This window comes from Rhinopithecus bieti, unplaced genomic scaffold (genome assembly GCF_001698545.2).
Source record: "Rhinopithecus bieti isolate Rb0 unplaced genomic scaffold, ASM169854v2 scaffold_2350, whole genome shotgun sequence".
Taxonomy (NCBI): Eukaryota; Metazoa; Chordata; class Mammalia; order Primates; family Cercopithecidae; genus Rhinopithecus; species Rhinopithecus bieti.
The window spans coordinates 2,743,022-2,767,555 of record NW_016803902.1 but is presented as its reverse complement, the minus strand read 5'-3'; the positions used below and the strand labels follow the sequence as shown (position 1 = coordinate 2,767,555).

Sequence of the window (24,534 nt, the reverse complement as noted above, 5' to 3'; positions counted from 1 at the left end):
ATACAGTTTGCATAAAAAGGTCTTTGCGGGACACAACTACTTTGAATAGCTCCTCCTATTCCTTGACATGCCTTTTTACTCTCTTAGTCATCTATTTTCATGAGAAAAGTTCTAAATTTTAATATATTCCAATGGATCAGTCTTTTCCTTTATAGCTATTATTTCTTATGTCTTATTTAAAAAGCATTTTTTCCTACATCAAGGTCATAAAGTATTCTCCTATGTTATCTTTTATAAGCTTTGTCAGTTTAACTTTTAGATTTTGATCTATAGCCCACTTGGAATTGATTTTGCATTATCAGTTGTGTGAAACAGGGTCAAGATTAGTGCTTTCCCCATGGGGACATTCAGTTGACCCAGCACACTGTAGCGAGTAGGCCATCCATCCCTGCTATCCTACCAGGCTACAACATACAGTTTGAGATTATGTTCTTCCGTATATACATCTTTAAAACAGCTTATTGTTATGTGGTGACCTTTTTGCCCTTGCAGTTTGATATCAGCAGTTTCTCCAGCCTTCTCATGTTTAGTTTGGCCTATTTTTCTTTTTTTTTTTAACTACCTCTATCAACATTTATGAGTCCTTATTTTTTTGCTGTTTCACTGTAAGAAATATACAACAGGCTTTGGGTTTTATGAATTCAATATAATACTCTTATTTTTCATTCTAAGTGTAAATCACTTAAATGATAATAACAATTGTGAAATGGAATTATCTCTGGTATCTTACATTAAATATTTCTCTTCTTATCTTATTTTGGGTTGATGAGGCTTTAAAAAATCCCCTTTCCTCTTATACTTAAATCTCAGAGTTTGGGAGTTAAACACGATTTCTATTATTTTGATGTTTTAATTCCAACATGCAGACTTAAAGTCTAAAGTTAATCAGTTTCTCTATTCTCTGACCAATACAAGGCCTTAGAGCACTTTAAATCAGATCACCCCTACTATCATTTTATTGCTGTCAATATTCTTTTAATTTTAATTATTTTTTATTTCCTCTAAAAAAAAAAAAAAAAAACCACGGGACACATGTGCAGAGTGTGCAGGTTTGTTACATAGGTATACATACGCCATGGTGGTTTGCTGCACCTATTGATCCATCTTCTAAGTTCCCTCCCCTCCCCCCTCACCCCCCAACAGTCTCCCAGGGTGTGTTGTTCCCCTCTCTGTATCCACATGTTCTTAAACTCCCACTTATGAGTAAGAACCTGTAGTGTTGGTTTTCTGTCCCTGTGTTAGTTTGCTGAGGATGATGGCTTCCAGCTTCACCCATGTCCCTGCAAAGGACATGACCTCATTCCTTTTTATGGTTGCCTAGTATGTCATGGTGTATACGTACCACATTTTCTTTATCTAGTCTAACATTGATGGGCATTTGGGTTGGTTTCATGTCTTTGCTATTGTGAATAGTGCTGCAATAAACATACATGTGCATGTGTCTTTTTTTTTTTGGAATGGAGTCTCGCTCTTTCACCCAGGTTGGAATACAGAGGCATGATCTCAGCTCACTACAACCTCCATCTCCTGGGTTCAAGTGATTCTCCTGCCTCAACCTCCTAAGTAGCTGAGATTACAGGGATAAGCCACCACGCCTGGCTAAGTTTTGTATTTTTAGTAGAGATGGGGTTTCACCACATTGGTCAGGTTGGTCTGGAACTCCTGACCTCGTGATCCGCCCACCTCGGCCTCCCAAACTGCTGGGATTACAGGTGTGGGCCACCATGCCTGGCCTGAGCCACTGTGCCCAGCCGCATGTGTCTTCATAGAATTATTCATATTCCTTCATGCATACACTCAGTAATGGGATTGCTGGGTCAAATAGTATTTCTGGTTATAGACCCTTGAGGAATCACCATACTGTCTTCCACAATAGTTGAACCAATTTGCATTCCCACCGACAGTGTAAAAGCACTCCTATTTCTCCACAGGCTCACATAGGATCTATTGTTTCTTGGCTTTTTAATAATCACCATTCTGACTGGTGTGAGATGGTATCTCGTTGTGGTTTTGGTTTGCATTTCTCTGATGATCAGTTCTAGCAGTTGTCTCTTTGTTCTCATTGGTTTCAAAGAACTTCTTGATTTCTGCCTTAATTTCATTGTTTACTCAGGAGTCATTCAGGAGCACATTGCTAAGTTTTCATGAAATTGTGCGGTTCTGAGTGAGTTTCTTAATCCTGAGTTCTAATTTGATTGCACCGTGGTCTGAGAGACAGTTTGTTATGATTTCAGTTCTTTTGTATTTGCTGAGGAGTGTTTTATGTCCAATTATGTGGTCGATTTTAGAATAAGTGTCATGTGGCACTGAGAAGAATGTATATTCTGTTGATTTGGGGTGAAGAGTTCTGCAGACATCTACTAGGTCCACTTGATGCAAAGCAGAGTTCAAGTCCTGAATAGCCTTGTTAATTTTCTGTCTCATTGGTCTGTCTAATATTGACAGCGGGGTGTTAAAGTCTCCCACTATTATTGTGTGGGAGTCTAAGCCTCTTTGTAGGTCTCTAAGGACTTGCTTTATGAATCTGGGTGCTCCTGTATTGGGTACATACATATTTAGGATAATTAGCTCTTCCTGTTGAATTGATCCCTTTACCATTATGCAATGCCCTTCTTTTTTTATCTTTGTTGGTTTAAAGTTTGTTTTGTCAGAGACTAGGATTCTAACCCCTGCTCTTTTTTTTTTTTGCCTTCCATTTGCTTGGTAAATTTTCCTCCATCCCTTTATTTTGAGCCTGTGTGTGTCTTTGCACATAAGATGGGCCTCCTGAATACAGCACACCGATGGGTCTTGAGTCCTTATCCAAATTTGCCATTCTGTGTCTTTTAATTGGGGCACTTAGCCCACTTACATTTAAGGTTAGTATTGTTATGTGTGAATTTGATCCTGTCATCATGATGTTATTTGGTTATTTTACACACTGGTTGATGCAGTTTATTTGTAGTGTCATTGGTCTTTATATTTTGGTATGTTTTTGCAGTGGCTGGTACCGGTTTTTCATTTCCATATTTAGTGCTTCTTTCAGCAGCTCTTGCAGGGCAGTCCTGGTGGTAACGGAATTCCTCAGCATTTGCTTGTCTGGAAAGGATTTTATTTCTCCTTCGCTTATGAAGCTTACTTTGGCTGGATATGAAATTCTGGGTTGAAAGTTCTTCTCTTTAAGATTGTTGAATATTGGCCCCCACTCTTCCGGCTTATAGAGTTTCTGCTGAGAGGTCCACTGTTAGTCTGATGGGCTTCCCTTTGTACGTGACTTGGTCTTTCTCTCTGGCTGCCCTTAACACTTTTTTCCTTCATTTCAACCCTCATGAAGCTGATGATTATGTGTCTTGGGGTTGATATTCTCATAGAGTATCTGAATGCTGTTCTTTGCATTTCCTGAATTTGCATGTTGGCCTGTCTTGCTAGGTTGGGGACGTTCTCCTGGATAATATCCTGAAGTGTGTTTTCCAGCTCGTTTCCATTCTCCCTGCCTCCATATTTTGTGGAGGCTTTGTTCATTCCTTTTCGTTTTTCTTTATTCTTGTCTGTATGTCTTATTTCAGTAAGGTGGTCTTCAAACTCTGATGTCCTTTCTTCTGCTTGGTCAATTCAGCTATTGATACTTGTGTATGCTTCACAAAGTTCTTGTGCCGTGTTTTTCAGTTCCATCAGGTTGTTTATGTTCCTCTCTAAGCTGGTTATTCTAGTTAGCAATTCCTTTAACCTTTTATCAAGGTTCTTAGCTTCCTTGCACTGGGTTAGAACATGCTCCTTAACTAAGAGGAGTTTGTTATTACCCACCTTCTGAAGGCTATTTCTGTCAATTTGTCCATCTGATCCTCCATCCAGATCTGTGCCCTTGATGGAGAGATGTTGAAATCATTTGGAGAAGAGGTACTCTGGCCTTTTGGGTTTTCAGCATTTTTTCATTGATTCTTTCTCATCTTCGTGAGTTTGTCTAGTTTTCAGTCTTTGAGACTGCTGACCCTTGGATGGGGTTTTTGTGGGGGCCTTTTGTTGTTGATTATGATGCTGTTCTTGTCACTTTCTGTGTGTTTTTCTTTCAACAGTCAGGTCCCTCTTCTGAAGGACTGCTGCAGTTTGCTGGGGATTCACTTCAGGCCCTACTCCTCTGATTCACTGCATGCCTGGAGATGTCACTTAAGGAGGCTGGAGAACAGCAAAGATGGATGCCTGCTCCTTCTGGGACCTCTGGCCTCAAGGGACACCAAACTGATGCCAGTAGGATTGCTCTTGTATAGGGTGTCTGACAATCCCTGTTGGAGGGTCTCACTCAGTTAGGTGGCACAGGGAGCAGGACCTGTTTAATGAGGCACTTTGTCTATTGGTGGAGCGGGTGTGCTTTGCTGGGGGGAAACCCAGTCGTCTAGGCTGCCCGGATTCTTCAGAACTACCAAGAGAAGAGGCTAAGTCTGCTGGTCCACAGAGACTGTGGCCACCTCTCCCCCTAGGGGCTTGGTCCCAGGGAGATCTGAATTCTGTCCCTGAGTCTCTGGCTGGAGTTACTGGAAATCTGCCTCCCTTGGGTGGGGGGGAGGGGGCTCCCCTTTCCCATGTGGCTCTCAGGTGGGCTGCCGCACCGCACTGTTCTTCCCTCTCTCCATGAGTCACGCCAGCCTTCTAGTCAATTTTGATGAGAGAACCTGGATATCCTGGTTGCTGGTGAAAGATTCCACTGTCAATATTTTTAATTTTATTTTTCTAAAATTAAGCATTACTATCATATTTTAATCAAACAATGATAATGGCAATCATTCAGAATAATAGTCACTAAGATTTGTGCATGCTGTCAATATGCATTTACTCTCCAATTCTTCTTGTACTATATGTCTTCTTTCCAGGAAGTTTTTAAAATGAAGATCTATTGGTCATAAACTGAATTTTATTTCTCTACTAATGTCTTTATGTCACACTCATTCTCAAATGACAATTAAGCTTGGTATATGCTACTACATTTAGAGTTATTTTCTCTCAAAACTTGGAAAACACTTTTTCTACTGTCTTTTGACTTCTGCTTTTACTGTTAAAAGCCAGCTGTTCAATTTGTTATCCTTCTGTGAAAAATTTGTGTTTTGTCACTGGCTACTTTTAAGATCTTCTCTGTGTCTTTGGAGTTCTGCTACTCCGCCAATATATCTAAGTGTGGCTGTCTATTTATCTTGATTTGTATAATAGGTTACTCATGTGGCCAAAAAAATTCTTCCCTCCTTGCATCCATATCCTTGCAATGTGATATCATGGACCAGCCCTTCAAGAGATGAAGTCTATTTATTTACCCTTTGACTCTGGATTTGGCCATATGACTTGCTTTGGGCAATAAAACATTAGTAAATGTGATCAAGCAAACAAAGCCTTGAAAAGCATAGTACTTTAGGGATTGCACTCTTCCTATACTTGGAAACCCAGGGCTGACATGTAAATAAGCTGAGCTAGGCCACTGGAGATGAGAGACCATGTAGAGGACAACTGAGGAACAAGAATCAACAGCCAGCCAACCCCCAGAGAGGTGAAGAGGCTCTCAGATCATCCTGCCACCTGCTGGCATGCCAATTAACCACAGACTTGGGAGAGAGCCCAGCATCAGCTTAGCCAGGTCAAAGCAGAAAAAAATTGGCTTTTGAGCTAAATAAAATGGCTGTTCTGATGCCTCTATGTTTTCTATGCGGCTTCTTAGATAGCAATCAACAACATATACTTTTATTTCATTGTTCTTTCAGTAATGAGAATTAATGTCTCTTATCAAGTTTAGAAAATTCTTATCCATTATACTTCTAATAGTGCCCATAACCTTTATCTGTTTATTATTTGGAATTTTCAAATATATATGCATATATAGATATAATATATTCCTTATAATCTTCCTTAATTTTTAAATATATGTATATAATAATATATATATCTAAGAAGCTATCTATCTATCTAAGCTATCTAAGAAGCCACTTAGAAAACACAGAGGCATCAGAATAGCCATTTTATACAGATACACATACATATACACACATATTAAACAGATATGTAAACTTTTTTTATATACATGTATCTTTGCTATATTTTAACCTCTTTCCTATTTTCTTCTCTTTATCTCTGAAGTACTACTATTAGTTTAATTACTTTAACAATATTTTCCATTTCACAAATGCTCTCCATACCTGTGTCTAATCTGTTTAGCAGGTTCAGTGAGGTTTTTGGTTGTTTTATTTTTTTTTTAACTTCCAACAACTGTATCTTTCATTTTTGGAAGTGCTTTTTAGTTCAACTATCTCTGGGCCTACTTATTGTCTCTAGTCATAATACATTCTTTATTATTTTGATTCTTCAAATATTTTAAACAGAAGTTTTTTTAAAATTTTAAAAGAAAACATTCCTTATCTGCTAATTTCATTTTCTGTAGCCCTCTGAGGACTAACTGAGCACTTTTTTGTTTTTTTCCACTGTCACTCATGATAGCTTTAGAGCTCCTATTTTATGGACTTAATCTGTGGGCATCCTTTGAGGTGTACATCAAAAGTGACTTTCTCCAAAGATAATTTGTATTTTCTTCATCAGGACTCCCAAGGTACGAGATCCAGCGCCAGGGCCACTTTAATATACTTTATTGAGTTTCATGGGTAAAGTAAATCTGGGTTTCAAGTCTGCAACCCTTCAAGTGCTGTGGTTTACTAGTTCTCTGGGAAGTATTATTTTTTCTTACCTGGAGATGAGATGTAGACAGGATAGTTTCTGGATTGCCTCCCTCTGCTAGATAGTGGACTGACTTTACTTTTAAATTTTCCATTCCAACACTCATTCATGCATGGGATCTAAGTAATTCCTCCCATCCTACAAAGACGGTTGAAATTTAAGGCTCTAACTGAAATTTTCATAGATTGCTGGTGGGAATGCAAAAAATGGCACAGCTACTTTGAAAAATGGTTTCGCAGTTGCCTGTGAATTTAAACATACCTTTATATACAACCCAATAATCCCATACCCACACACTTACCTAAGTGAAATCAAAACCTCTGTTCACACAAAAGCCTGTATGCAAATGTTTATAGAGGCTCTATTCATAGTTGTTCCAAACTGGAAATAACCCAGATGTCCATCAACTGAAGAATGGACAAACAATGATACATTCATACAACAGAACTGGAATACTACTCGGCAACAGAAAACAATGAACCACTGATACACACAACAACTTGGTGAATCTCAACATACAAACTTATGTAAATACACACACACACATAAATGATTCCATTTATATAATATTCTGGTAAAGGCTAAACTACAGGGTCAGAAAACAGACCAGTGGTTGCTAAAGGCTTCAGGCAAGGAGAAGGGTTGAATACAAAGGGGGATGGAAATTTTTGCAGGTAAAGAAATGGTTCTTTATCTCAATTATAATGACGATTATAATACAGTGTAGATTTTCCAAAACTTGTGACACTGTACATTAAATGGAATGAATTTTCTCGTATATAAATTATACCTTAATTTCTTTTTGTATTTTTTAATTATACTTTAAGTTCTAGGGTACATGTGCATGACATGCAGGTTTGTTACCTAGGTATACATGTGCCATGCTGGTTTGCTGCACCCATCAACTCGTCATTTACATTAGGTATTTCTCCTAATGCTATCCCTCCCCTAGCCCCCAACCCCTGACAGGCCCTGGTATATGATGTTCCCCGCCCTGTGTCCACATGTTCTCATTGTTCAACTCCCACCTATGAGTGAGAACATGCGGAATTACACCTTAATTTTTTAAAAATTAAAAGGAAGGAATCTAAGGCTCTAAGTTCCTGGTACTGATACCCCTCTGGCTTTCTCTCCCCTCCACATATTTGGTCCCCAAGGAATTCCTTTCATATAAGTACAATGCTGAATTTTAAAAGGTTTTTGGGATATTTCATCAAGCATTATAGACATTTTGAAGCAGAAGGATTTTTAGAATATCTGGTCTGCCATATTGCCAGAAGCAAAAGTGTGTCATTCTTTTAAAGAACAGGACTGTCTTAAAATTTCACGGTATTTTAAGTTTTCAATTTATTTTATCACTGTATCCTCATGTTTTTGTGAAGTATAATAATGTAGTTATTTTCTAAAAATTTTTGGATGTAGGAGGTACACATGCAGGTTTATTACATGGGTATACTGCATGATGATGAGGTTTAGGGCATGGATGGTCCAGTCACTCAGGTAGTGAGCATGGTACCCAACAGATAGTTTTTCAACCCATGGCGCCCTCTCTCCCTCCCACCTCTAGTAGTCCACAGTGTCTACTGTTCCCATCTTTGTGTCCTTGTGTATTCAATGTTTAGCTCCCACTTAAAAGTGAGAACATGCAGTATTTGGTTTTCTGTTCCCAGTAACGCAATTAAACCAAAGCTCAAGGAAGCAGAGATTTAGTTTTCATATCTCGACATCTACTCTAAACTGAATTAACTTATAATCTGAGAAGGGAAACCAGTTTGAAGATTATCCTAAATCCTTCAGAATTGGGAGGTCAACATTTTAAGGTTCATTTGCATTCTGGATCATCCATACCTGGCAGCAGAGTGAACTGGATAACCTTGGGCAAGTCACTTAACACTCTGCCTGGTTTCAAAGTACCTACTTCATAAATTATTAAGACAAGTAAACCAGTTTATTCACGTCAAGCACATAGAAAAGCATGTGTCACAAAGTAAGTGTTCAATAAACATTAGTAGCTATTATATCATGCCCTTCCCACTAATGTAATTATAAACATATCTCCAATAACACGGAAAATTGAGCATTGCCTATATATATACTTCAATAAAAAGAACGTTAGTTCTTACTTTGAATAAGCCATGCTTTTGGTTGCGCTGGCCAAGCCATAAATTGATTCCTGGGGGAAGGTTGGTATCTGGAGGGTCTATCACACGCTCATAAATCCTGTAAAGACAAAGAACACAGTTACTAACAGAGAGGCTCAAAGCAGAACCAAAAGGTACATTATGCTGTTTGAAGTACGCATACCATTAGCTGCTGTATGAAGAGAAGCCAATATGTGGCACACTTCAAATGACAGATAACACGAATGCAGAGATCTAACACTTGGACACATCATCTGGGCCCCTCCTGTTTTTGTCTCCCTTCTGGCAGGGGAGGGAGGAAGAAGGGGACATATTTGAGTGTCCACTCTGAGCAATGAACTGCCCACAAACTCTGCGAGGAAAGTGGTTTGATACACGTTACAGGTGTGAAAGCTCAGATTTAGGGATCATAAATAAGTCAACCAAGTGAAGACAGCAGTGAGTAGTAGAGGTGGGATAAGAACCCTTTTCCGCCTGGCTCTAAAGCCACTGTACTTTCCTTTGCACCCTGCTATTCTCTGGCTTTGGTTTCTTTAGCTCCTACTCATTTCTGCAGTAACCTGAGAGAATCCTTTAAACAAATAGATTGCAGCTGCCTAGATGATCGTGTTTTTAGTCTACAGAACCATGCAGCTTAAGTCATTGTCCAACCACCAAATATTTATTGAGCACTTCTTACCCTCTAAGCTCCATACTAATCAACAGAAAATAGAGCAAGAAACCAGACACACAAGGTCCTACTCTCATGGAGGAAAAGTAAGATAAAAATTCTGTATATGAAGAAAATCCTCATCTAATCCATACAGGCACATAACTAATACAGAAGAGATCAGGGCCCTACCTAGTATCTTTGAAGTTTCTAACAGAGCCTACCAAACAATTAATGTCTCAGTTATTCCACCCTCCCAAGGTCCAGTTAGTTAGTCACAAATCTTTTATTTGTGTCCTCTTTAGAAATAATCCCTGAAACCACCCACTGATCACGAGCTTCCACCTCACCCCTGGCAAGCACCTCTCAGCACCAGATGCTCAGAAGATTCTGGGTGGAGTGAGACACAGTGATCTGTAAATAAGAACTATGTCCATTTCTTGCTTTCTTGAGTCCTCGTTGAGGACTGAGCAACTGCTGTGGAATCATTCCTAGGTGTGTCCAGAGGTATAGACAGCTCATCAGTCCTCCCTGCTGTGATGGAGCTGACTGCCTCCTGCCAGAGGGTGATGTATTCCTCCGGTGCCTCTCACAAGGAAAGTGTGGAAGAACTGAAAGGCTGTCCACTTGTGTCAAGGAAAGTGAGTGATTGTGAAGTTGTTGCTGTCACGCTGCAGCCTTATATCTTAGCTGCACAGTCCATTACTCTACTATTCCCCACTGGAAACCTGCTGTTTCCTAACGATACATGTAAGGTTTTCAGCTGGCAAAGCTCCAAGCACATCAGGTCTTTCTCTACTAATTATCTTTCCATTATAAATGGAGGCTCAAAACATAATCAAGAAAAAATAAGTTTTCCTAAAAAAAGACAGAGTGTGTTTTCTTCAAAGGAATCTAACCTTTTTTGTATTTTAGAATGAACGATTTTAGATAAAACTATTTGTCAAAACTGCCTTAACACGGGAGCCTGATACATACTTCCTTTAAAATTTTTTTCCTAATATTAGTGGTAAAACTAGAAACAAGGCAAATTTACAACATAAGAGATATGCATAAGTTATAGATCAGCTTGAAATAACTTGCTACAGTCATTAAGTGTGCTGAATATGCCAGTTATGAAACAAGGGAAAGTATATACAAAATAATTTTCACTGGAAAAAAGGGAATGCAAAATTATTTATGCCCTATAGAGATAATGAGGCACAAACGATGTTCAATGTTGGTAAATACCAAAAGAGTCCAGAGACAAATGAAAATCACTGTATTTGGGTGATGAAGCAGAAGCATAATTTCTATAAGGTTATTTTACTAATAAATTGAAAATGTCAAACTATTTACCTTAACCTCAATTTGAAAAGTTTTGCCTCTGTCACAGTTAGACGAGCTTTCAATTCAAAAGTTTATTTTACATATTCAATATGCTAGAAGATAAGCTCCAACGAGCAGAGTAGGCCCTTAATCAATATTTATTAAATACATGAATTAATGAAGGAAGAAACAATCAAAGAGATCAACTTCTCATGCTACCTTATCTTGCAAAGCATAATAGCTCCGTGTGCCTTAGAAATAGTTGACGAAGCAAACATCTGAGGCCTACCGCCATCAGCTAAAGCAGGGTGACCCAGCGCACATGTGTCAAAGTGGTGTTCTCATGTCCCATGTCATACAGCTCCCACAAAGACACCATCCTGATGCCAAGGAAGGTCTGCTGGATGCTGCCTTCCTGGCAGCCCTGCCAATCCGTTCCAAGAGGCAGTCTGCATTAGGGAATTCTGTGCAGCAGGTGGAATCAACAAACTGGATACAGATGTATCAACATAAAGAGAGTTTAAAAACAGTATTTTTTAAAAAAGAAACCTTGCTGAGGAGGGAAGAGGAAATCTAATCCTGAAGAAACATCAGATAAACCTCAATTGAAAGTCCACAAAATAACTACTTGTGGTCTTTAAAATGTCAACGTCATGAAAAATAAAGAAAGGCTGAACAACAGTTGAAGATTAAAAGAGATTTAAAAAGACATACAAGGTACATGCAAGATGGTATCCTGGATTAGATGCTAGGGCAGGGGGGAAAATCCCATAAAGGACATTACTGGGAAAATTTGGATAAGATTTGTAAATTATGTAATAGTAATTTATTGATACTCAATCTCCTGATTTTGCTAACTAGGCAGTATATACTTAGGTGAATGTCTCGTTCTTAGGAAATAGGCACTGAAGTATTTAGGGGTAGAGGGTAATGATGTTTACAACTTAACTCTCAAAGAGTTCAACATAACAATACTGTTGGTGTGTCTATATGTGTGTGTGTGTGTGTGTGTGTGTGTGTGTGTGTGAATACACACTTTCTCTTCCTTCCAAATAATGCAGAATCCTGGCAAATATGATTGTTCCTTGTATCACTCTTATAAGTTTTCTGTGAGCTTAAAGTTATGTTAACATTAACAGTTTAAAAAATAGAGAAAAAACCAACAAGGTCCATAATGTATGTAAACTAAAAATTCACACGTGCAAAAACAATATTATCGATTAGCTAAGGATACTCATACAATTTTCCTATCACAGGCCTGGTGGGAATGGTGAGGCAAGAAAAAGGCGAATGATTGAAACAAGAAAGGTGCATGGCACAGACTAATGCTGATAAAATAACACAAACTAAGAAATTGAATTATCACATTCCTACATGTACCCCCACAGAAGGGGAGCTATACATGCCAGCCAAAGTAAAATCAGAACCTTAGCACAAAGGCTGCTGGTCCCTGAGGGACAGTTTGGGTGGACTGGATAATGTAAAAAGGCAGGTAGGGCACAGTGATCTGTCACTTAAATCCAGTGTCACCCAAGTCAACTAAAATGAAAAGTAAAAGCTAATACAGTGAACTCCTTGCTCTCCAGTGTGGTAAGGAAATGGAACTTTCTGATGTATAGAGTATTCTAGTTAATGAGGTTTCCTTCACATCAGCAAATAGCTGATTGCCTACAATGTGTATGACACTGTGCTGTGCTGTGCTGGCTATGGGAATATATACAGGCAAATTTAGAACGGCCAAGTTCTTGTCTTTAGATCTAATGCCTGAGACAGACACATGTATGGACAGACCTTATAATTCAATGCATTAAATTCAACGTTTCCTGGAAGCAGAAAGGAAAAACAAAACAAAACAAAAACCAGAATTCTGCCTGCCATAGAGAAAATTTTCCAAAGAAGGAGACACTGCACTGAGTTTTGAATGAAGAATAAAGTGGAGCTGAAAGAGCAGACATAACAGCCAGCACCTATACGGCACTTAATGTGTGCCCACATTGTGTATCGAGGGCTTTCAATATGTTAATGTACTAAATCCTCATAACAACACCCTCAGGTGGGTGTTCTTGGTATAGCAAGGTCAAATACCTCATCCATGGTTAAGCAGCTTGTGAGTGACACAGCTGGGATTTCAAACCAGATCCTATAGTCTATACTATTGACCACCTTGCTCTACTGCCTCTCTAGACAAGCAATGAAGGGCAGTTCCAGCCACAAAAGCCCCAGCCAAGCCATTATTTATCGAAGAGTTAAAATACAGGAAAACGAAAATAGTAAATGATTTGGTAGAATTTTTACATCAACTCTGAACAAGAGAGGACATGATTAACATTCCCTGGGATGTCTTCCTGTTACTGACAGGTTTTTAATTTCCTAAAAGAGCAACATGAAAACCTAACTCATTCAAATAAAGTAAAATTCCTAACTAGACTTACTTATCAGAAGGAAAAGGGGAAACAAGTTCATGTGTCAAAGCATGAAGGCAAGACCGGTCAGCTCTCCTGGAACCCACTTTATCTTCCTCCTAGATTCACAGCTCTACTGTACTTCCCAGCCTCAATTGAAGTTGAGTGTGGCTACGGAATGGGAGTGGAAAGGCTGTGCCCCACTTCTAAGCTCGCCCCTCCACCCCACACAAAATAATTTAAAAACTCCCTCAGGTATCTTCCATGCTGTCTCTTTCCCTTTATCTCTTTGCTTTTTCTCCCTTTCAGCTGCCTGGAGAAGACTGAGGGCTAGGGGGTGGACAGAGCTATAAGACAGAGATTCTTGAATCCCTAAATGATGACATCAAAGGCCACCTATCAACTAGACACACCCAACTGGACTCTATTTAAATAAGAGATAAAATTCTGCTAAGTTAAGCCACTGAGAAGGAGAGGATATTCTGAAGTTGTGGCTAGTATCATTTACCCTAAAAAAAATACCACACTGAAAATAAAAGGTAACTGTTGTCTTTTCATGCCCACAAAGCCAAGAGGTATCTTAGATCATGTGGTATAGCAAAGATAACATAAATTTGGTATTAAATACGTTTGGGTTCTTCATATTGCAGTTCTGCATTCTACTAAATGCATGACTTTAATCAAGAAATTTAATTTCTCTGTACTTCAATTTCCTCATTTAAAAAATAAGGATATTACTGTTGACTGTATGGATTGCCGTGAGGATGAAACAAAATACATTACATGCCCTTGGCACTTAGTCGGTGCTGACATTGTGTAAGTCTCATGGGTACCTAAGAATGCAGAGCTGCACAGGTCATGTGACCCAGTCCGGCCTACTTGCTGCAGCTCTCACCAAATGGACCCACTGAGATGGGAAGTCTCAGTATCTTAGATGCTTACTTATGCTTTGGATTTACAGTTAAAAGAAATGGCATCACTATCACAGGGAATTTAAGGGCTTGATATTTCAATGTTAAAATGCAAGAACTCATTGTCTGTTTTGCCATACATTTCCACAATTATGAAAATTTAAGTCTTAAGTTTCTTTTTTCCCTTTATAAACTTTAAAGCTAGACAAGCTATGTAACAGAAAAAAAAAAGCATTTCTGTTGCTGTTTAATCTGATATTATGGAGAAAACTGATGATCTATTTAGATACTAAACTTTGCATTAAAACAGAATTTTTGGATAAAGTATACTTTCAATGAATCCTAAAACTGCAGTATTCTTATTATTGTAGTGTTAAAGTATCATTTTTTCAGCTTTCTTTAACTCTTTCTGGCCATAAATCGTAAACTTCTCTATGTAAATTACTCAAAGTTCTAAGCAAATATCTTATTTATTTTACATTCTTCCAAAAATGTAATCCTTTGACATTTATAAAAGTTTTATTTTTGTGGAAAGTTAATCATAAACTCACACAAGATTGGAAATAGGCTCAGGCAACAGGAAGAGATGGAAGAAACAATTTATAAGATAGTGTGCTTAAACACACTATCATCAACGCCCCCCCAACACACACACACACACACACACACACACACACCTGGGCATCAGTTAGCTTTTCTGAGTAAAATACGGCAGCACACTATTCTTAACACTTTCACCCACTCCAGTAGTAAGCATTTTCCTAGTCAATTTGGGATATTTAATTGGATTTAGCCAATTTACGAAAAATGTTTCTGGGAAAATGAAAACAGCAGTAAGCAGAGGCCTGCATTTTAAGTTCTCATCTAGGACTACCCTTACATTATACATTCTTTATATATTACTTTTATGCATTCTAACCCCCCATATGTTGGTTATTTCCTGATCTCTCAGAACCTCCCCATTTGGACGACCCATTCAGACACATTCTTCAGCTCTTCAGCATGTAACATGGTACGTCCCATGACCCACAGGGGTCTCCAAGACTCTGGTCATGGCTGGCCCTGCCTTCCTAGATCACCTGGCTAAGGAAGGAAGAAATAGCTTTCCTGGTACCCTTGTGCCCATCATATCCATCCTGAAGTTGTATGTGTACTTCCTGACTGCTACCACCACCAATTATCTTCTGGGTCTGGAGGAAATGGAACAATGACCACAGCATTCCTGTACCTGCTTAGATATCTCCTGCACTAGACGCCCTCCCTATCCATCCTAAATAAAGTAACTCCTAACCACCTGGTCAGTCTCCATCACTTAGCTTGCTTTACCCAGCACACTGTAAGCACCTTAAGATAAGGAGCCTCATCTGTCTTTTTCAAGTCAGCATCTCTAGTACCTGGAAGAGAATCCAGCCAAATTCATACACTGAATGAATAAATGAAAGAAAGTTCTCTGACTACATTCAGAATAGGAGAACTACAGTCAGATAGCTATAAAAGTCCTACTATGGCAAAACTTCATGAGGAGCAATTTGCAACAATTAATAATCCAGACTGAGAAAAACAGTCAAACGTGACACTTTACATTATGCTAATAATCATGAGATCCATGAAGTCAATGAAGATGAGTGAAATGTAATAACCCTTTTAAAGTGTCCTCTTCCACCATCCCTACCTTGTGAGATTTATACAAGAAGCACAAAAGAAAGAACAAGATAAACCCCTCTCACTGTTTCTCACCCAGAAAAGAGAGAGAGATAGCAAATTTGAATTTATCAGGCAGACAGCTCACTAACAGGGAAACCAGAGAGATGTATTTCAGAAAGAACAGGAAAAGCAGTCGGCAACTTGAAAATTAATTAGATCAAATGGCATCTTTTTTGAAAAGCACATGATTTACTGCTTAATCTGATTACATTGAAATCAGTCTAAATGTATCACATTGCTATAGGCTGTCAGATGTAAACAATGCATTTGCTCTCCAACCATCAAAAAATTACCCTTTCTTTGGGCTGCAGAACACTCACTTCCCATCAGACATGTGTCTGAGGCTTTGTATTCACTTGAGCCATTACAAGGTGCTGCCTATTAAGTTGTATTGGGAGAATTACAGGAATTTTGCATGCCATTAGTATCTATCAATATTTTAAAGTGTAAGTATCTCTCATTTCTAATATAATACCATGCAAAATTAAACATCTAGTCAAAAGTAAAACCTGCTCGAGAGGAATGAACAAGGCAAAGAGTAACTGCCACACTCCTTGCCAAAGCCAGTCATTGATTCAAGGGCTCACTTAGGAATTTTCTTCCCAAGGTGCAACTTCTCTTAATTCATGACTTTGGTTTAAAACACCCTCCCTAACAAGCGTCCTGTCTGCTTAAAAGACTAGTCGATATTCTGTGAAGAACTTGATTTTCTCATTAACAGATAAAGCCCTCAGAGCTAAACACAAAACAATGTGGTGGTTCAACAATACTACTTATAAACAAATATTGGATTTTTATTTACCTGGATAAAGGAAGGTTTTTGAAGGGACTCCACAGTACCTTTCCTAATCATATAAAGGAATAAATTTCCAATGTAAATCATGTGAATTGACATGTGTTATGCCACTATTCAATAAGACAATATGAAGCCCAAAAGAGACAGTAAATGAAGAGGTTTACCTTGGGCTTTGCCAAGAATTGAAGAGAAGCTCTCATGCTCTTGCTGAAGAGAAAAGTTGCAACGACCTTCCTTAGCTACATAGAGCCTCATCTTTACTGCCTTTTAGCTGGCATTAGCGAATCTCAAGGTGCTCCTTGGAGAATTTTTCCTATACAGAACATAAGTTCATTCCCACCCGTTTTTTTCTCCCTGATATGGTAATGGGTGAACTTGCACATGATGCTAAGCCCCTCTTTGGGCCTTATGCTAAGGGGACATAACAGACCCTTTCCCCCTTAGCCTCATAAGAAAAATGTGAGAATTATAACTTTCTTGAGCCCCACTAGAAAAGCAAAAGTCACGATGTCATCAGCACTATTTTTGGCACCAACAAATATTGAGCATTCATTCCATAGGTTGTCATACGCTTCAGAGCAGGTCCTCAAAGCTTACTCACTGTGACAGGGTGTTTTGCCAGTTGTGTACACTGATGAGCTATCTGTTCAATTCCATATCAGGCTGCCTGGATGGTATTAATTATCTGCTCAAATGGAACACACAGTACATAGGGCTGAAACCAGAAGGACATGAAAAGAACGGCCCAAAGAGTAACTCTGTAGTCTCCTCCTGCCAATCTGTTTAACAAATCCAGATGACACTCAGAAAATGACAAAATTTAAAAATGCAACTCAGGCATTATATCAGAAAACACAGACTGTAATGGGGAGAGGGACGACGGGGATAAATACAGTATGTCCCCAACAGGTAAGGACTGAATTCAAGCTAAATCCACACAAAGCAAGGGAAGAAGGGCTGTAACAAGGCTCAGCAGGTTCCTTAACAGCTGTCTGTAAATACAAATGCAAACAAAAAAGAGAAGGCGCAAAGTTGAAATCTGTAAGGAGATGCCTTTGCTGTGTTAAATGAGAAGGCACAAGTGTTCAAATGAGATCAGTAAACACTGTGGGAGGGAGTTTGCCAAAGCAGGGTGTGGACACTCTCCACAGAGAGGAGAGAGGCCTTTTCAGAGATCAAGCCTGCGTGTGACCTGCTTCATCCCCTTAGGAAACCCTTGTCAGGTTCATGCTTTTTCTTGCCCAGCAACTGAATTTTACTGTTTTCTTTTTATCTCCTCATCTGGATCTCTAATGATAATAAGGGTGCTTTTTCTTCTTAACCATATTTTATGTCCTTAATATCACTCTTTCACTACTTCTTAACAACCCTTCTCTGCTTAAAATTCACGATCCAGATATCATTCTGAGATGATTGTGATTATGTACCAGGGTCAAATAACCAGCTCATATAAGTCTGTACTAACTAGTATTTGTATCTGTGATTTGACAAAATAATAGAAAGTATGCTTCACTGTTTATTTTTAATTTTTTTAAATTTTTGTGAGTACACAGTAGGTGTATATATCTATGGGATACATGAGATGTTTTGATACAGGCATGCGAAGAGACAGGGTCTCAAACTCTTGGGTTCAAGCAATCCTCCCACCTCAGCCTCCCAAGTAGCTGGGACTATAGGTGCATCCATACCTGGCTAGAATATAGGCTTCTTAAACATGCCGGAAGATTTGAAGCTGGTATGATGGTTTCAATCATGACAGATTTAGCACAACACCATCAGGATTAAAAGAGATATTAATAGGCAGGAATTAGGGCCAAATCAAAAGAAATTTCACATGGAAAAAATAAAAGGTTCCAAACTTAGGGTAAATATGCTGCTGAAAGACAGAATGTGAAATCTAAGGGTAAACGGAAATACATATTTAAAAAAATTTTAAAACACATCTTTTGGTCAACAGTTAGCTAAGATCAGCTGTCAAAAGGATATTGTGATCTTAAAGTGTACCATGAGAAGAAAGTAATTATCTCATTTTATTCTGAGTCAATCTGTCCAGAGATAATCACATTTAGTTCTAGGAACTTCTCAGATAATAAACAGACATACTTCAGAAGGAATCGGAAAAGATTGTGAGGACATTGTGAGCCAAATTAAGTGACGAACAGTTGAAGGAACAAAGATGTTCTGTCTGAAGAAGTAAAGATTAGGGAGGTCATAATAAAGTCTTCAAATATTTGGAGGACCATCATGTAGAAGAGGAATTGAACTTGCTCTGTGTAGCACCAAGAGGGAAAAGTGATACCAACCGGTGGAAGCTATAAGGAGGCCCTTTGAGCTCAAGATAGAAAAAATTTTCTAGCAGTCAGAGCTATAGTATACAGAGGGAAGGGGCACTCCTGGAAGGCAGTGAACTTCCAGTATCTGAAGGATGTTTCAGCAGATGATGAAGAACAATTAGTAAGCCTCAAACTCAGAGAGATGGAGAGGCATCGCCTCAAAATTTATAAGAGCTGCCTTTGAGTGAGCAACTTCTGTAGGCCAAAAGTTTACAGACTTTATAATCCTTGCAATAACCCTAAAAGACAAGCATTGCTATACTCAATTGACAGATGTTCACAGAGATTAAATGACTTGCCTAATACTATTCAGTAAATGGTGAATTCTAAATTCAAATCCAGGTGTAAACTTCTGCCATGCCATACTGGCTTAAAATCCTCAATGAATTCTGCTATTAAAAAGTCTAGGCCGGGCAAGGTAGCTCATACCTGTAATCCCACCACTTTGGGAGGCTGAGGTGGATGGATCACCTGAGGTCAGGTGTTCAAGCCCAGCCTGACCAATATGATGAACGTCTCTACTAAAAATACAAAAATTGCCAGGTGTGTTGACACGTGCCTGTAATCCCAGCTACTCAGGAGTCTGAGGCAGGAGAATCGCTTCAACCTGAGAGGCGGAGGTTGCAGTGAGCCACGATCATGCCATTGCACTCCAGCCTGGGCAACAAGAGTGAAACTCTATCTCAAAAAAACAAAAAAAGTCTAAACTCAGGCCAGGTGCAATGGCTCATGCCTGCAATCTCAGCACTTTGGGAGGCCAAGGAGGGTGGATTGGTTGAACCCAAGAGTTCAAGACCAGCCTAGGTAACATAGCAAGACCCCTATCTCTACAAAAAAAAAAAAAAAAAGTTAGCCGGGCATGGAGGTGTGTGCCTGTAGTCCAAGCTACTCCAGAGGCTGAAGCTGGAAGATCCGCTGAGCCTGGGAAGTTGAGGCTGCAATGAGCTGTGATTGCACCACTGCACTCCAGCCTGGGCAACAGAGTGAGACCCTGTCTCAAAAAAATAATAATAAATTAAAAGAAAGTCAAATATTCAACCAGTGGGTTACACAAAGAGCATCAGTCAGGGAAAGATCATTAGAATAGAGCCAGAAAATTCCCATTTGTGTCTTACCTTTACTTTCATGTTTTGTGACTTGGGACAAGTTACTTTTAATAACTTTTAATAACAACATCTACACACAGGATTTCCCGTAAGCACAAAACATCATCTGCTTTGTAAAAGTACTTTGAAAAGTCTAAAATGCTTTTCACAAATGGAACATTATTAATGTTTTTAGGTGAGATCAATGCCTTTATCTTCACAGAATAATCTAAAAGATATTTTAGTTTGAAATATTTTCAGACAAAATACCAAAAACCTCGCCACGGCCACTTGGCTCAACTGGTTAGAACATAGTACCTAGTGTTAGCTTCACAATTTCTGTAAAAGAGGAGCTTAAAAGCCACAATCTGATAGGAAAGAGAGGGGGGCATTAACCTCTGAAATCACTCCCTAGATGGCGCCATTGAGGGTACATCAAGGCCATAGTCATCGGTCCCATCTTTTCCAGGGGTTCAGAGCAAAATGTGCTGCTCCTAGTGTTCAATTATACCCCAGGCTAGCTGCCTCCAAAATATTTGCTGATGCTCACAAGTGGGTGATAATTTAGGGCAAACTCATATTATTAGTCACCTAGATGAAGATTCAGGTTATTAGGTTCCAGTGATAATAAATCAAAAGACCACTGCTCACATAAAACAGACATTGGTAACCAGGACTCTCAGGGTTGGAAAGAACACTGGAGGCCTTCTGATTCAACCTCTATCTGCTACTTGTTATAGTAATCTACAAGAATCCAAAAGCCGTCTGTCATTCAGTGAGCATGTGTGACATTCTCGTGTCATAGTTTAAAGCTTCCCAGAGCAAACGAATGTCTCCCCAAAGGCCTGATGATTGACCATTCCCAAACAATCCACACGAAATATATCAGGGACTAGCAGTTATGGTAAGGAACACGGGAATTATTTTGCTCCCTCTCCATGAAATCTTTGTACAGCATAGACTACACACACACACACACACACACACACAGACACACACACACACGCTTCAAACACTGCCATCTCCACATTCAAGCAGGGATTAGTATTCTTTGACTTTTTTATTTTTTCAGGACTTTGAAAACCACCAAAGGTCCCTTGGCAACTCCCAAACTTCACTAGGCAGTAGGACAGCCTCACAAGCTTTTCAAAAATACAAATTCATAGGCCCCCTCACAAAATCAGACTTATAGGTGCCAGTCTGGCCCCATGTGGCTCACACCTGTAATCCCAGCACTTTGGGAAGCCAAGGTGGGCAGATCACTTGAGCCCAGGAATTCCAGATCAGCCTGAGCAACATGGCAAAACACTATCTCTACAAGAAATTAAAAAATTAGCTAGGCACAGTGGCATGTACCTGTGGTCCTAGTAACTCAGGAGGCTGAGGTAGGAGCGGGAGAATCACCTGAGACAGGGAGGTTGAGGCTGCAGTGAGCCCAGATTGTGCCACTGCACTCCAGCCTAGGCAACAGAGTGAGACCATGTCTCCAAAGGAAAAAAAAAAAAATCTCTGCAGAGGCCTCATTTGGCATTATCTGCCCTTGAGCAGCAGAGTCAGGCTTGACTGGGAGCTCCTGCCCCAGCCCCCACTATGGCCAAGCAAGCCTATGATGGAAGTAGTTGGGCTGCTTCTTAAGGCAAAGTAAGAGGCATAGGGAGGGGATTTTCCTCTGCAGGACCATTCCTAGAGGTTTTTCTACATGACTGAAAAAACAAACGAGAAAGCAGTACTAAGAAAAGAAAAATTCCTACAGCGTCCCACCATTTTGCAAAGCATTATAAGGAAATGAAAGAGTTCTCCTGACTATGCCCATTAATAATAGTTGTTTGGATGACGGATGAATAAACAGATTAGATAGACTAGACAGATAGATAAATACATAGATAGATAATATATAGGCAGGCACTTGTAAATTTATTTTGACAAGAATAATATTATATCCCTGTCCTCCTAGAGCCCGCATCGTAGGGCAGGTGAACAGCAATACAAATAAATAACTTTATTTATTATAAAATTAAAGTGAGCTGAATATTCTCCATTTGTCCCAGCCAGATATGCTCTCCACCCCTCTTTGCCTGGCTTTGGGTCACAGGAGACTGATCTGTAGCAAAAGTTCCTCTCCTTTTGGTTCCACTTGGTTTCAGTCAAAGGGAAGTACTAGCAGGAGGGCAGGAAGGGATTGAGGTTGGAGTACTAATTAATTAACATATTAAGGGCATAGAATAGTATTAGCTGAATAATGGTAGCCACTTCTATTAAGAACAAAAACAAAAAGTGAAGAAGGTCCCTAAGTCCCAAGTGGTGCTTTAATTTTTTTCCTCTTTTTCTCAGCTGCTGTCTACAATCTTCCCAATATAAAAGTGCCAAGACAAACTTGATTGTTTTTTAATCATGTTTACAGAGAGGACAACTTGTATGCCTTGACTTCTGCTTTGTAGCAAGCACACTGAATTATTCATTTAGTTTGGGGCTCTTTCTTTTAAAAAGTAATCATCATCTTCTTGAAAGAAATTTTTATTTTTTCAGGCTATCAGTCCTGTCAGACTTTAGGAGTTCACAATCACGGAAGAAGAGCAAAGCAATTTAGATAAAATTTCCTGTTCTGAAGGAAGACTTCTGTTATTAAATGTGAGGCATTCCATAGTAACTGCCAGCTGTTTAATAAAAAAGTTATTGTTCATTGTGGAAGAAAAATTGGAGTTTGGAAAGCAATGGGCTACAAGCTCGGAAAGTGTCTGATGAAGTTCCAAATCCTTTTCAAACTCCAACTCATCATTTAAACTATAATGGCCCATTTCTGGTAAGGTACTTCATGGATGATAATAAGAAAATCACTGAGACGACTGAGATCTCCTATCATCTCTTTAATTATCTCCTTTCTTGGTGGCCCCTTCATGTTCAGGTTACGGGATATAAATTAAAGATAGTTGCCAGAGACGTGTCAAATAAGCCTATTATTAAGGACACACAAGTGACTCCTTTCATTTCAAGACCAAATGAATGATAAAATAAAAATTAAACAGGTGAGAGAATTAGAAGAAGGAAAAAACTGTGTAGTAGTAAGAGAAAGTTTTGAAGACAACTAATGGGAAAAGAATAAGCCCAAGAGTTAGAGGCCTCTATTCTAAATTCTGGACTTAACCACTAAACTTGGGATGTAGCTTTAGACAAATCATTTCCTCTTCCTGGATTATTTCCTTACCTCTTACATAAAGAAAATGATGCCTGCCCTACTTACCTATTTATGTTGAGGCTCAATGAGGCCGTGAACAATAATTGCTTTGAAAATGTCACCAGTACAAACGTAAAGTGGCATAAAGTGAAGTGATATTGAGTCACTTGAATGCTTACTGATTTTCCACATCCTTCCATTGATCCAGCTACATCCCTTTCCTTATATTCATTCCATGAGATAATCTGGTAACCTTCTTTGCTTAAGGTATTCAAGTTGATTTCTGTTACTTACAACTAGAGTATCCTAACTAACACAAAAGTATGCAGGAAGATATGCTGTAAGGCAAGCAATTCTAAATTCAAATGAAGCACTATGGTAAGTCTTGGCATGACCACTCACCAGTACACATAAAGATCAGAATTCTGTTCTTCTCACCATATCTGGTACTTACCTCACTTATACCCTGTGATGTAATCAGCATTTTATAGATTCAGGTCAACTGAAAAGCAGAAACCAGCTCTTATTTGCCTTGGCATCCCTAGTACCCAAAGCAGTTAATGGCACAAAATATATGCTCAAGAAGAGTGGTTTTCATTTCACTTATTTTTGCACTTATGCACTCAAATTGTATCCATCTGATCAGTTCCTGTACACAGCCATCTCCCTACAACTGTATAATGTTGATCAAATGGATGAACGGGCTCAGTTCTCTCTGCCTCTTACATTAATTGTCCATCAGCACTTTCAATACTAGGTTGATGTAAAGGTTGAAATGCAAAGTTTCATTTGAAAGAGGATGTTTGGAATAGCTGAAGAATTACTCAGGTAAATGCCATACTACATTTCCATGCATAGATGAAAATCTGTATGCACATCCCCCTAGTCTCTTTAACCTCTCCTCATCCCTTTATATAGATCTCATAAACAATGCTCTCTCTCAGTAACATGTAACTGACTGGGCATTACTAGGCACTTAATACTAACACTCAAGAAACATCAATTAAGTGAATGAATAAATGAACTACTAGATGAAATCTAAGGCCTTACGAGCCTCTCCGCTTCACTTTACGGAGACTGAATTGTTAAATGTTGGCAATTCCCAAAAGTTTCATATACTCTTTTGCTTCCACCGGCTGGACCCTTGGTTCCAGACACCTTCCTAGCACTTCATTAGCTATATAATGCACCAATATTTAACTCAGCTGTCAAACTGGGAAGTGTTTACCACTCAATTTTTCCTCCAGTTTTCTTGAAAATGCTACTTTTGCCTTGCTTTGTACATTGCAGTAAAAATATCTAATGGCAACCTGAACTTTTTTCCTTTGTGAGGTCTTTTGCCTTAAGAT

General features: G+C 39.0%; 1 protein-coding gene across 2 annotated transcripts in view; it reads right to left on the bottom strand.

The window, feature by feature from the left end:
• NELL1 (neural EGFL like 1) overlaps positions 1–24,534 on the bottom strand; it is a 963,285-nt gene that overhangs the window by 711,127 nt on the left and 227,624 nt on the right. For both annotated transcript variants that reach the window (XM_017858414.1, XM_017858423.1), the window contains exon 5: positions 8,808–8,904. In XM_017858414.1, the coding sequence (XP_017713903.1) occupies positions 8,808–8,904 (97 nt within the window). The remainder of the gene's footprint in view (positions 1–8,807; positions 8,905–24,534) is intronic.